Source organism: Passer domesticus, chromosome 9 (genome assembly GCF_036417665.1).
Source record: "Passer domesticus isolate bPasDom1 chromosome 9, bPasDom1.hap1, whole genome shotgun sequence".
Lineage (NCBI taxonomy): Eukaryota > Metazoa > Chordata > Aves > Passeriformes > Passeridae > Passer > Passer domesticus.
Genome location: NC_087482.1, coordinates 25,230,278 through 25,244,879, shown reverse-complemented (window position 1 = coordinate 25,244,879; position 14,602 = coordinate 25,230,278). Strand labels below are relative to the sequence as shown.

Sequence of the window (14,602 nt, the reverse complement as noted above, 5' to 3'; positions counted from 1 at the left end):
CACCAGCACATGCTGATGTGACTTGAGGGCTGTAGCTGCTCTGACAATTCTCCAAATTATCATCAAATTTCATTTTGTTAAACAAAGTGCACCTCTGCTAGACAGAACCATGGAATCAGGGAGTGGTTTGGGTTGGAAGGGACCTTGAAAATCACCATGTTTCACCCCTCGGCATGGCAGGGACACCTTCCACTGTCCCAGGTTGCTCCAAGCCCCAGTGTCCAACCTGGCCTTGGACACTGCCAGGGATCGAGGGGCAACCACAGTTTCTCTGGGCACCCTGTGCCAGGGCCTGCCCACCCTCACAGGGAACAATTCCTTCCCAATATCCCATCTATCCCTAATCTCTGTCAGTCTGAAGCCATTCCCCTTTGTCCTGTTGCTCCAGGCCCTTTAAAACAGTTCATCTTCCTTGTTGGCTCCTTCAGGTACAGTGAGGCTGCAGTTAGGTCACCCTAATTCGTTTGCAAATTGGTTTGGACCAAAGATCTCCTGCCTCCCCCATTTTTTATTTTTGTTTTTAAAGTTTTGCAGCATCTTTGGCAGTTCCTGCTCCCCTTGAGCCCTGGGAGCTGTGTAGGTGCATCAGTAGGATTTGGCTGCCCCCTGTCCCTCTGGAAATGGGGACAGGGACTGGCCATGGAGCTGATCACTTGACCATGGCAAATGAGCTGCCCTCATCAGTGTGTTCTGGTGTATATTTAACTTAATAATGTGAGCAGATGGTCATTACATTGATTCATGAAGGAAGGGAGGAAGCTTGGCTTGGGAACGTCAGGGCTGAGTGCTGAGCATCGGGACTGGGCAGGATGCAGGGGAGGGGAGGAACAAAGTGTGGAGGGGGGCTGGGCAGGATGCAGGGGAGGAACAAAAGGTACAGTTTCCTACTCTGTGGGGTCTCTTGGTTTGGCTTTCTCTTTTACAAAGTACCACCGAGTGAAATCAAGTAGAGGTGACTCATCAGGCCTGCAGAAATGATCATTTCCCTGGAGGGGAGGTTTGTAGAGCACAAGCAGGATGGTGCTGAAGTGTTTGCACCACTGGTGGTGCTAAAAAAGGGGGGAGATGGGGAGGCAGTCGCCTGTAGAGTTATGAAACTTCTCACTCTGCTGTTGCTATTAAATATGACAGCTCTTCTGCAGGGAAAAGGTAACACTGGGGTAATAATTCTTCAGGTTGTTTTTGCTTTTGTTTTTTTCTGCAAAGAGCAACTTTGTTTAAATCTCTTCCCATTTAGTAGTATTTAACTAGAGATTCAAGCCAGAAGCTAATTGTATAAAATATTCAGCCACTCTCCTCCTTAGCCGAACTGGGAAGTTTGCAAATCCCCAACCTGCAGCAGCTCTCAGGAACAGCTTGATTTGCTTCTTAATTCTGCGGTTTTCACAGGAGAAATGCTGTATACAGAGGAATATCCTCTTGAGCAAGAGCCTAATCTCATGTTTAGGTTGCTGTTTCTCCTGGTTGCTGATTAGCCTTGCTGTCTTATCAGTTTATGTCATAGTATGTGACTATAAATTGACTTTGCAGTGAGGAGGGAATACGTTCGTCTTCACAGATGCTGCTGTTTCCATGGAGATAAAAGGACCAATGGCCTTTTCTTGGTTTGGACTGTACTACAGGAGCAGGCAGAGATGGTGCATTCGAAAATGCAACATTTGGTGCTTTGATATTTCCGTCTAAATAGCAAATGAGAAAGCATATTGTTCCTTCTTGGTGATGAAGTTGAATAATAAATACGGCTTTGGGACTTTTTCTGGAAGCAGAAAGCGAGCCCACCAGGAATGTGAGGACAGCGTGGCTGGTTTATGCTTGCTAAACCTCCTCTCTGGGAAAAACCTTTTGGCTTTGCAAAATATAACCCTGTAGAGCCTTTGGGTTTATCTGATGCAGTGTTTGATGCTGGTTACATCACCAGCTTACTTATCCGTGATGTTCCACTGTGGCTGAGCCTGAATGAGCATGCAAAAGCTGTGAATGTGATTTTTTTTTTTTTACTTTTTTTTTTGCCTAAGAAAGAGCTTTTGTACTTCAGATTGCGTGAAAGAAAATATAAATACCAAGGCCACCCCCCCTTCAAGGATGGCTTGCAGAAGGTGTTATTTGTGAGTACCTTTTCCTTCTTCATCTGTCGTCACGTCTCTGATTTCTGTGTTGAGGATTCCAGAAGTGGGAGTAGTGATCAGTTTATTGTTGGGTAGGTTTCTTTCCACGAACCATTTTTAGGGTGTTACCTTTTCTGGTGGATGAATGCTCTGTATATTAAACGTGTCTAGATTATGATGATGGTGATTGTGCAGATCAGTATTTGAAAATACAATGTAATAAAGTGAGTAGTTTGTGTTTAGCAGGGAAAAAAAAATGAGGAAACTCTTCACTTTGCATCCAAGCAGCAATGCAGGGTGCTAGGAATTCTGTCTGTGATGAGTCAAGGATCTCTCTTCCATTTTGTTGGAATGCTTTGTCATATTAAAGTGCAATCTGTCTTTTCAGTACAGAAATAAAATACAAACAGCAGGATGTGCAGTGCAGCCCTGAGCAGTGTCGTACCAAGGAGGCAGAATTCCCTGTGGTTTTGTTGTTACCGTTATGCTGATCAAAACATAAAGGTGAAACATTCATTGATTATTATTCCCTGGAGCAGTTTCTGGAGTGTGGAGGTCAGACACAGGAGCTGATTCTCCTGTGGGCTGAAAAGCCCCTGGTGGGAGCTGAGCCCGTGGCTTGGGGCTCAGGACTCAGCCAGTCTGGAGGATGATGCTGGTGCTGGGATGGATGGAACACACAGGTGGTTTGCTCCAAAATGGGCACAAACAGGCTGGGATGGATGGACCACAAAGGGTTTTCTCCAAAATGGGACCAAACCAGGCAGGGATGGGCCCTTGGGTTTGTCCTCAGTCCAGGGGGTTGGAGTTGCTGTACCCTCTGTTTGCAGTTCTGAACCCTGGTTAACTATCCACTCCCTTTTGGGTTAAATTTGGGGTTCCAGAGGATCCTGCATGAAACACATGTAATTGTCATCTCCAGCTTTTCCAGTTATTTTAGCAGTGCCTCTGAGTGCCCTGATTTGAGTAAATCTGCTCCACGTTCATCAGCACCATCCACACACAGGCAGAGTAAATAAAACCATTCAAAACTAGACCCCTCAAGTAGAATAACAAAAGAATATTAGTATCTGTCTTAAAGTTTTCTTTAGCTTTTTGTGTTGTGCTGAAGGGGTGAATGGTAAAGTTGAAATGTTTTAAAATCAAAGGAAATGTGGAGCCTTTTGTAGGAAGTTGAAATAAGTAAACTTGGAGAACAGGTTGCAGCCTTCCAGGTATGCATGGATCAGCTTGAAACATCCTGCTGTGTGTTTGTCCATGGGAGAATAGTTCTGGTTGTGTTGGACTCCATTTTAGTTTGGGTCCTGGGATTTGGGGATTCTGTAACTCTCAGCAGGGAATGGATTTCACAGAGTGCTCATCGTGGGGGTAAGGGATATTTAATCCCTGTATGTGGCTGTCTTTAACAGTGAGCTTGCAGTCTTATTTACAGATCCATCTTGTGCAGGAGTTTCCTGTTTTGCCACTTACACCTTTGGTATCTTGTACCCAGCTGATCACGTTGCTGTAGGAAAAAGATGTGGGTTCTGCCTCCTACCATAGTTCTGTGTTTTAACTCCCATGTAAGAGAGCTGATGCTGATGGCTGGAAAGAGGAAAATGTAAGCTGGGAAGTTTTTTTAAGAACTTACTCTTAAGAACGCATGCATGTAGAAAATCTTCATGTTCTTTAAAACTAATGTGTTCTCAATACTGAAAACGTATGTTGAACTGTTTTACAGCAGTTCTTCAATGCTTGAGTAAGTTTTCAGATGAAACCTTACATATAACAACTCTGTCAGTGTTCTTGTAATATATATGTATACCAAAGATCTTTGCCATTGAACGTATCTTTTTTCAGATAAAAATATCTTTTTAATCTTTTAAGGTAGAAGGCCTGGTTGTTGCTGTTCTAAGAAAAGCTGAATGACAGTGTCACACTACTTGGATTAATGAAAGCAGTTTTTTCAGCTGCTGCACTGAATAGAACATATGTCACTGGAGCATTGTTTTAAGTAACAGGATTTGCCTTGCTGTAAATCTCTCATGCTGTATCTGGGTAATTTCATTCTTTGTACTTTGCTATTTTGCCTCTTTCATCAGTTGCAAATCCAATATGTATAACTGGCACTGCTCAGCTTTGGGTTTGCTGTGGTTATTGCTCTGTGAGATTATAAATGTGCCTCTGTTCTGTAATGGGAGTTGTAGTTTCTTGAGGATTTCTGGGACCTGATTTAGTGATGTGGGACATACAGAAAAGATGTGGTGAATATTTCCACTCTCTGATTTAATCTAAAATATATTTTCCTTCTCTCATGTCTCTTTGCTCTTAATTTCTGGTTTGGACTGTGTGGGGTTTTTTCTACAGATTTTGACAGCTCCCAGTAAGCACAACTGACAAAAGTGCATCTTATGAGTCCTGTGGATTATTCCACATCACCCTGCACCATAGATGGGGTTATAGTAAAGACTTAAAATGAGGGTTTTTTCTAATTACAAGCATCTACATATTAATAGTCTTAATTAAATTCACCCTAGTTCCAGCTAACTCAGGATTGGAGCAAACTGTGCAGGGATGCAGGATCCCTCCTGCTTGTTTGTGTAGGCTGGTACTGCATTTTCATGAAACCAAAAAAAGTTTATAATAATTATTTATAATTCTCTGTAATGCTAGTAAGTGTTGTGTTCTAGGATGGGACAAAATAATGGCTGTTCCTTGTTTAGTATGCTGGGCCTGTGGTGGTTCCATTCTCCCAGGAGATGATAATTATTTACAGGCCTTTTGATGAAGGAGAGGTCAGTGAGAGTGTGCCTGATGACTCCATTGAAAAATCCAGCTGTGGGCACTTGAGCTGGGAGTGCACAAAGGGAAGCATTATTGCAAACAAGAACTCCCAGTCTGCATTTCTGCTGCGCCGTGTACAAACGCTGCTATTAAATAATTTTGATGACAACCAGATTTGATGATTTCTGGAACAAAATTCAGTGGTCTGTACTCTGGACTGTGTGTGCTGCTCGTTTGGAACTGCAGCTTTTATTGAGCATCCTTGTAGCTGGTGAAAACATCTTTCATTCCTGTGAAGAGGAAATGGAATTCTAGAATGCTTTTAGCCAGGTTCTGACTATTGCATGGAAGGGGAGGCAGGAATGGGAGGAGGGAGAAGCCAGCAGAGCAGCTTTGCAGCATATGGCTGTGCTGGATGTGATGTGTGGGTGAGTTTTTTGACTCTCAAACCCCTGCAGAGTAATTACACTGGTGTTTACCTGCCAGAAGCTGCCCTGTTGCTTCCCTAGGATTTGGTGTCCAAGAAGCTGTGCCCAAAGAGCCATCTTGGGCTCTTTGAGAGGACAGCAAAGATTTGCTCAAAGAGCAATCCCTGGGCATGTTCTCATCATGCCCAGGCAATGCAGGGAGGAGTTGTGGTTCTCCTGCAGTGTGTGCTGGTCTCTGCTGTGAACTGGAAGGCTTTTATGGATGCAACCATAAAAGCAATGGCAGCATTTAATGTTGTAGGATTGCCATCCAAAAGAGTGTGTGCCAGGAAATTAATTAATAATAACAACACTGGGGAAAAAAATCATAATATTGTCTGTGTGCCCCCACAGCCTCTCCATGAAGTGCTTGGCTGCAGAGTGCTGGACATACAGTGGGGTGAAATGAATAGGAAAAAAGAGAAGGTTTTACAGTGCTGCTTCAAAAGCCAGAATCGTACTGCCCTGTGTATTTTGGGTAAAGAAAGTAGGAATTTGTCCTTGAAAATGGGACTGTGTCATGTGCTTAATGACCTTGAAGTGGCCACAGCCACAGACAGCTGCAGTCAGACCTGGGCTGGGACAATGGGAGCTGCCATGAAAAGCTTCCTGCTACTTTCTCTGCTTTCCAAAAAGCTGTCCTGTGGCCTGGGTCAGGGTTTTCATTCTGGAAGTCCTTCTAGCAGGTTAATAAACTTGTTAATTAGCAAGAATTTAGCTGGAGTTTATGTGAGTTCATATTATTATGACTTTTACTGTTCATCACATCTTTGGGTATCCTTTGATTATATTTCAAATGTTGTACCTCATTAAGGTAATGGTTGGATTTATTAAACAAGAACAGGACAGACTTTATTGGTTTCTATCTACAGTATTTTCTAATCTCAGCTGTTGCCATAACTCTGGATCAACATGAGAAAGAAAATTTCAAGTTGTAAAAAAATGATCTTACTCTTCAACAGGATAAAACACTAGGAAATGCAAATATTCTTTTTAATAGATCCAATCGAACAAACCATTCTTGGCTGCCTCAGCTGCCATGGAGGGAATGGGCTGAAGGAGGAGATGGATTTGTCTGCCCCTCCTGCTATTCCCAAGCTGGTTTTAGAAGGATGGGTGCACACAGGTATCCAGGATAGCAGCCTGTGCTGGGGTTATTTTTTCCACATACTCATTGCAACGTGCACTTTATGGAAACATGTGCCAGAAGAAAGGGAAGAATCCTGGCAGATGGAGGGGAACAGATTGTTGTTCCAGACCAGAGGAGAAATGGTGAATGGAGTCGTGACTCTGGGAGAGGGCAGCAGCAAAGGGCAGGCAAGGTACTGAGCAGCTCCTCTCATCAGCCACATCATTAACTCCAGAACGGCTCCTTCCAGCTGTGCTCCTGCTCCCATTCCCCTCAGTCTCAGGGTTTCTGTTTGGAAGCTCTTGTAGGAAGAAGCTCTCACACAGTGATGGTTTAATAATTCTGCTGAAAACCCAACAGCAGCAGAATGACCAGGGGTGGGTGGATGTCCTGTGCCACCACGGTGTCCTGGGAGAGGGGACAAGCTGCCTGCAGGCTCCCAATCCTGCCAGCAGCATCTGCTGGCTCCAAGCACATTGTGAGAGCACAGGATAACCTGTTAGAGCAAAAGCAATTCCAGGTTAATGGCCTCGTGTTCTGCTCTCCCAGGTTGTTTAAAAACCAATACTGAGAAAATTGTCTGCTGAGTTTGGGAGGCTTGTTGGGGATTGCAAGAGAAAATGAAAAAAAAAAAAAAAAACACCAAAAACTTGTGGCTTTATGTGATGACCGGTAGTCTATTTCTTTTTATCTGTACATCTGAGCAAGGCTCTAAAACTGGAAGATTAAAAAGAATTATCCTTTCTGTTTGCTGATGGAGAGGAGAGTGCTGTTAAAATGAATGGATTCTAATGGCAAACATAATGGGATTTACAGAGGGTGGGAGGCACAGTCACAGCTGCCTGGGTGCTGTGTGCTCCGTTAGGAGCTGGGTTTCTCCTGTTCTGTGGGGCAATGAGATGTCAAGGGTTTGGGTCAGATTTGGCTCTGGTTTTACTGACAGACTCATCTGCTCTGCCACGAACCAGGGATTGTAGCAGGGATTCACAAAGGGTTGCTCTCACAAGGGGAGAGCTGGAAGGAACTTGGCCTGGAAGTGGGAAATGGCCAAACTTCCATGTGGGCTGGGATGTTACAGCAATGGGCCAGAAACTGAAATTACCACCAGCAGCATTTGTCAGCTGTCATGTGTCTTGTGCTGGTGCTGAAGTACCTGTGCTGTCTTTGTAATCCTAAATCATCCTTTGAAGAACAGCAGCTACAGATGTGGAAACTAATCTTCATAGGGCTGAGTATCTGTGAGACTGTGAACGGGAGAAGTGATTAATTCTCCTCCAAATGATTGAAATTGATTTCTTCTGATGTCTTTAGGTGTTAAAAATTAGTAAATGAATTCTAGCTTGAATGCAAACTTGTTTTGAAGGCTGATTGCAACATATAGCTATGAAGTTTAAAAAATAATTAAAACTCCAGCCAAACCAAACAAAAAAAAAGTGATTGGAACTGTAAACATTCTCTGGTATATTACAGAGGAGTAGATCATTGCAAGTGCTGTTTTGGCAGGTGATTGAAGGCACAAAATGCCACATGTGAATCTTAAATTGCATTGGCAGATTTGCCCCATTGCTTTGGGTAGAATTAGTATTAGTCAGGGGCTGTACAGCTGAGCCTCATCATTGTCAGGCTGGCATGAGTCAGTGGGATCTGGAGGAGCCCAAACAGAGTGAAGCTATTCTGAATTGCAAAGTTCGGAGCAGAGCGCAGACCTCACGTTCGCTCTTCCTGTGCTGGGACAAGGATCCTGGCTGAGGATCCAGCCTGCTGTGCTGGACAGCAGTGACCTGGTGGCCCCTCAGAGCCAGCCTGCAGCAGAGCCCTGTCCCCCGTGTCACCTCCTGCAGCCTGTGGCAGTGCCGGGCCCTCCTCCCCACCCTGGGCAGGTCCCAGCTGCTCTCACAGGACAGAACTGCTGCGTTCTGCTGCTCCTTGGAACGCGGGTCCGGCCAGCTCCCGACCCCAGGGCTCTGCCACAGGTGTGTACAAACCACAGCAAGAGGGTTGGGAGAGCTTCTCTTTGTGATAATTCACTCGTGGGGAATTTTGGAAGGAATTTGAGATGGGATTGTGAGTTGTTTTTGATGATGTGGTTTCTTTTCATATCTTCTACGTAGGCAGGAAGGGTGAGTTTGGTTCACATCATTACAGAATGGTTCAGAAGGTCACAAGACCCTTAGTTACAAGACCTTTTAAGGGATTATTGACTAATAAAATGCTGCTAACAAAGATATTTATGTTTTTAACCCAGTCCTTAAATATTTCATCTTACAGACCCATACTAGAATATAAACTTAATAAATCATAACATACAACCCTACAGCACTGCATTCTAAGCTCCTTATTTACCTCTGTAACTACTTTATTTTTTCTATATCTTAAACTCTAAAACTCTAAACTTTCCTTTACTTGGTGTAGTTCTACTTCAAACTATAAATCCACATTCTCACTTCTACCACCTAAATTTAGAAACCTTTTCCAAGGTCTCAAATGAAATCCTGTGTTTAATTCTAAACTGTAGTTGACAACCCCAAAATTCTACGAGTTCCTTACATTTCAGATTCTACCACCTTCTTTACTGTTCAGGTTCTTTTGGAGCCCGGGAATGTTGGAGCAGGACAGATTCAGGGAGCCTTGAGGGCAGAATGGTTTTGGAACAGCCAGGAGAGCCAGGAGCAAGATCTGTTCAAAAAGCTTTGTTGAGCAGAGCTGAATCCAGAGAGATTCTTTCATATTCTTTCATATTTCTCTGGTTAATTCTCTGAAGACATCTGAGTGGAAAAGAACAGTGGTTGGAATGGAATCTGGAACACTCTCCTGCTGATTTCCTCCATTTCCTTTTTTGCTTCTAGTGGAAAAAGCAGATATCCCAAGGCAGGAGCAGGTTCCTCCATGAGAGCAGTGCCCCTGCCCAGTGAGAGACTCGTGCCCTGCGCTCACAGCCCAGGACTGAGTGGAGCAGCTCAAGTGGAACGCTGTGTGCTTTTCCTGACAGAAAATCCAGCTTTGGCATGTCCTGCCTGCTTTGATATTGCCCATCAATGCTTCCATTGTTGTTCTCCATCTTTGGTTTGAACTTTTTGTCTTCCCGAGGGGTTTGAAGGTGCCCCCGTGGGTACCTGGGCCCTGTGAGGTGTTGGAGGCTGCATCCCACACTGGGGAGGTGCCTTGTGTCTGGATTGAGCTGCAGCTCCAAAAGCTCAAGTACTTCACAGGAGTTGCCACCTTTGAACAGAAAATCCAGCTGATCCTGGCCATGCAGTTGCTGACACGGTGTTGGCAGCAGGAATCAGAACAGGCTGACCTTGTCTTTTTTCCCAAGGATTAGTAACTTACTCCTTCCTGAACAAAGCCTGACTTCTTTTTGCTTAACCACTCTCTTTGATCTCATAAGAAAGTGACCTCACAGGATTCACTTTAAGCCTCAGAGATGCAGAAGAATCAAAATCAATCTTCTGAGACTTCTGTCAGAACACCAAGAGAAAGATGGGGGGTTAAAAAGTGCATTTGTGTACACAAACACACACCCACCTCCTCTGTTAACTGGCAGGTTGGATGCTCACAAGTTAAATGAGGATTTTCAATTTAATGGCTCCCTCTTCCACTCAAAGAGATACAAGATATTGATTATTTTTTTATGATTTCCTAGAAGAATGCTGTGTCCTGAGAAATTTGATTAGGTGGATTTATCATGGAGGACTTGCTGTGCTGAGCCTTGTTTAATGTTTCCTGGCACAAACACCAGGAATGCAGGGACGTGTGCTGTGTGGTGCTTAAAGATTTTCCAAGCTTTCCTTCAGAGGTGGAAACCCCTTGTCTGGTTTTGTTTTTGAAACAATACCTATGTAATGATCTGGGGTGCAGAATATCTTTGTGAGGTAAAGGATGTTTTTGTTTTCTTTCTGTGCTTTGAACAAATGAACAAATTTGAACAATTCAACTGCTCTTGCACAGGTCTGAATATTGCTTAAAACATGGGTGAAACTTGGGCTCTTTCACATTTTCAAGTGGTTTATTTTGCAATATGTTTGTTGTTGCTGGGCTTGAAGAAAGCTTTGTATCCATGTCCATTGCATTGTCCCTCCTCATTCAGAGCACTGTGCATTAATTCCATGAACAGAGAACAGCCTGACTGGTGCAGAGTAAGATGCAAGGCTAAAGCTTCATTTCCATAGGGATTTTACCCTCAGTGTTTCAGCTTTTGCCTTCCTTCCATGTGGCAAGGCAAACCCCAAGCCTTAAATTGGCATTTGATCTTAATCCTGCAACAACCCTTTGATTGACTCTTCATTGCAACAGCTCCTCACCGTCATTTTGGTGTGTGCATTTAAAACCTGGGACTGTTCCCCTGTGTCCCCTGGGATCCAGAACTGACAGCTGTGCCTCAAATTTCAGTCACCGTTCTCGTGAGTTTCCAATATTCCTGTCAGCACCTGCCTTCCCCTCAAGAGCCCCTTTCTCAACAGCTGGTGGTTTGACTTTGTGTTTTTCCTTGTGTCGTAGGTCTTTAAATACTCTGCACCAGTTTTGCTGTCCAGCTCCATTGTACCATTCCCAGCTAGCTGTCCCTGCCACACACTCAGAGTACAGGTAAGAGCAGACACGCTCCACCCACTGCTGCTGCTTGGAGGGAGATCTGGTGTTGCCATTTGACACGAGACAAGCAACAGTTGTTAAGTTTTAAAAGGAAAAAAAAATCAAAAAAGAATATTGGAGTAAATATCCAATATTTCTGATGTCTTGTAGGGTAGCTGTGGACAGAACCATCACTGCAGTGAGTCCTTCTCTCAGGCACTCTGGAATTACTCTGTAAAATGAGTGTCCTGTGCTTTAAGAGGCACATCCCCCTGGGCGTGCAAAGGTAGGGAGAAGGGAGGTGCAGGCTGAGGTCTCACGTGACAAATATGCTGAAATATTTGTATAATTCATGGAGGACATTGATGGTGTCCTGAGCAACACTTTTTTTTTTCACCCCTGCCTATTCCATGCCAGTAGCTGAGGAATTCATCCATGTGTTTAACCCTCTGAAGGTTAAAGGCATGGACCTGCCCAGGGCTCAGCACTGCCTTGGATTTGAATGAAATACAGAGGTTTCAAATACATCAAAAATACACGTTTTCCAGCTCACAATGCTTCTTTTAACATAGATGCTTTTATTATCTATGTGTTCTCTTTGATCCAATGCAGAGAGCAGCAATTACATCCCATAGTACTATTTATTGTCAATGCCAGTGTTTATTGTAACATCTTAGAGAAGGATCAGAGGGCAGCTAATCTCAGTCATTGGAAATGTGAAAACTGTTACAAAACTGTGCATGCCATGGAAAATATTGTCTTGAATTTTTACATTTGCTATTAGCAATCGACTTAGTGATAATTGCCAGCTCATGAATAATATTAATATCAAAATATTGGAAGCCTGGTGTTGAAAAATCAAAACCACTTTGTACGAGTAATAAGGAAAGACAAAAGCAAACAATGAATCCTAAATCTGTAAATGCATAAACATATTTCTGGTTTGAATATTTCATCCCCTAGTTACCTCTCTCCATGCATGCTTGGATTCACCCTGTTGGTTTGTGTTGCGGCATCTGTTTGTGTGTTTGGTTTTTTTTCTCCCATCAGAGCCCTTTGTTTATTTGGTGGTAGTGAGTCCATAGTTGAGTTGTAAGACAGCTCAAATTCCTTTGGTGAGGAGCAGGGCCTGAAAACTCTTAGATTCCCTGCTTGCTTTTTAGTGAGGCTTTTAGTTTTCCTATGTCCTTAGTTGATAGTGCTTTAATTTTAAGGATCTTCCTGTTGGGATGTTGATGGGAAAACCAGCTGTTCCTTGTCTCAGTGCCTCACTCCACATAGGGTGTTATTTTTATCAGTGATATTTCTTCTGGAATTAAAGCTTAGAGCAGCTTAACTTCATGCTTTGAAATCTGAATTTCCTTAGGGTTTTTTGTGCAGTGAAGACAGGAGTTCCCTGCTCTGGGGGTGTAAAGCCTGTGCAGTTTCAGAGTGCTGTGGGACCTTGAGCTGGTGGATCAGGACTGGGGGGTGGGACGGAGCTCATCCCTGGCCCTGTTTGCTCTCAGGGAAATTTGGGCTCAGGGGAGACCTTGTGGCTCTGCACAGCTCCCTGCCAGGAGGGGACATCCAGGGGAAATGGGGCTGTGCACTAGGGAACAGGGACAGGAAGAGAGGGAACGGCCCCAGGCTGGCCAGGGGAGGGTCAGGTTGGACATCAGGGAAAATCCTTCACTCAGAGTTGTCAAACCCTGGAACAGGGTGCCCAGAGAAGCTGTGGGTGCCCCTGGATCCCTGGAAGTGTCCAAGGCCAGGCTGGACAGGGCTTGGAGGGACAGTGGAAGGTGTCCCTGCTTGTGGCTTTGAGGTCCTTCCAACCCAGACCAGTCTGGGCTTCTGTGAACAGGGAGAATATGGAAAAGCTGCAGCCTGCCTCTCCAGGGACAAGAGGCAACCAAAACAAACTGCAGTAAGGAAAATTCCAATTAGATACAAGGTAGGGAGAAAGGGAATTTCACCATGAGCTTGGTCAAACATGGGAACAGAGGCCAGCAGAGGACGTGGGGTCTCTGTCCTCAGCCATGCTCAGGTCAGTGGGACATCACTGTACCTGCTCTGAGCAGGGACTGCCCTGTCCACACCTCCACAAATTATCCTTCATCCCACAGCACGCTGTTCTTGGGAAGGATAGAAAGAGTTGCAAACCAGAATATTTTAGTCTATAGAATTTCATTTCAAATGACACAGCAATGTTTATGCTGTCCCTGCTCACAGATGTGCTGCTGTGCTGGAGCCAGGCTGTTACCATCATCCTCATGGCAGGAATGGGTTTGGTTTGCCCATAATTTCAATTTGTGAAGTTGTTATATCCAAACTGCCATTCCCACAACTGTGATCTTTGAATCAAGTGCAAATGATGCACCTGGTTTTGTGCAGGACCTCTACATGGGAATCCCATTGCTGTGAATGAAAATGAGCTGCTAGAGCTCTAACAGGATTGGGCTTTGCATTTCTACATACACATGATGGTATTAAATTTAGCTTTTAATCTTCCCATTTATCAATTTATAAATAGAAATCATTAGAAACAAAACTAACAGACGTGGATGCTTTGGTCTGGCTGCAGTTTTGAGGCTTTATTTAGAAAATACACAGAGGGATTAATTTTGTAGCCCAGAATTAAAAATTAAATTTGCTCTGAAAGAAGCAATTAATGAATGCACTACAGTGAAATCTGGAGCATCTCTGATTTGCTGTTAGCTAATTGCTGGATGTTTTATTCACTCCAGCAGTTTTATTTCTAGTCGAGACGATCTTTGGCATCTGTTTTGAATCGTTAATAGGAAAATAATGCATTTTTAATAACTGCAGCTATTGCAGTAATCCCTCACTCATTTTACAATGCTCAAAAGAGACAGAAATAATACAAGTTATCTTGCATTCTCCTGTTACAAGGGAAGTCTTGGGAAGCCTGAGCTTGTCGTGTCCTTCCAGCTCGATGCTTGTCTGGGTTCCAGTTAGCCCATATGCCTCCTCTGCTTGCTCTTTTTGGGTTATTTCTGTTTGGGAATTAAAAAATAGACCAGCAGTGTCTGTAGCTTGGCTTCTCTAACTCCCTTCCCCTTCCTGCCTCCTGAGTAGAGCCTTGAAAACAACAGCCTCTGGTTGGAAGCTGCAGGTTCCAGGAGCTGCTCTGGGTTTGTCAGAGATCATTAGAACACAAATTTTATATCTTGTGTGAACAGCAAAGTAAAGGAAGTGTGGAACACCCCAGAAAGGCTTCCAAAATAGAAATCCAGGTAGTCCTGTACTTCAGCTGCTGAGCCTCTGGCCTGATCCAGCTGCATCATCATCTCAGAGGCCTCGCAGCTGGAACTGAGCAAAGCCCAGAGCTAAAATGGCATCTGCAGAAAGGGAATTTAATCAGCTCTGTGTCCTATCTGAGGAAGTTGGTTCCCAGCATTATCTAAACACACTTTCTATGGCTTTAAACTGACAGAGAGCAGGTTCAGAATAGATATGGGCAGGAAATTCCTCCCTGTGAGGGTGGGCAGGCCCTGGCACAGGGTGCCCAGAGCAGCTGTGGCTGTCCCTGGATCCCTGGCAGTGCCCAAGGCCAGGCTGGACAC

At 44.2% G+C, this 14,602-nt stretch overlaps 1 protein-coding gene across 13 annotated transcripts in view; it reads left to right on the top strand.

Moving 5' to 3' along the window:
- Positions 1-14,602, top strand: part of IQSEC1 (IQ motif and Sec7 domain ArfGEF 1) — a 281,322-nt gene that overhangs the window by 109,701 nt on the left and 157,019 nt on the right. For 3 of the 13 annotated variants that reach the window (XM_064432141.1, XM_064432143.1, XM_064432142.1), the window contains exon 3: positions 10,962-11,048. The exons of 8 other annotated variants lie outside the window; for them this stretch is intronic. In XM_064432141.1, the coding sequence (XP_064288211.1) occupies positions 10,962-11,048 (87 nt within the window). Of the gene's footprint in view, positions 1-1,939; positions 2,106-10,961; positions 11,049-14,602 lie in introns of those variants that run through there. 2 more of the 13 variants (XM_064432148.1, XM_064432155.1) reach the window with 2 other exon arrangements.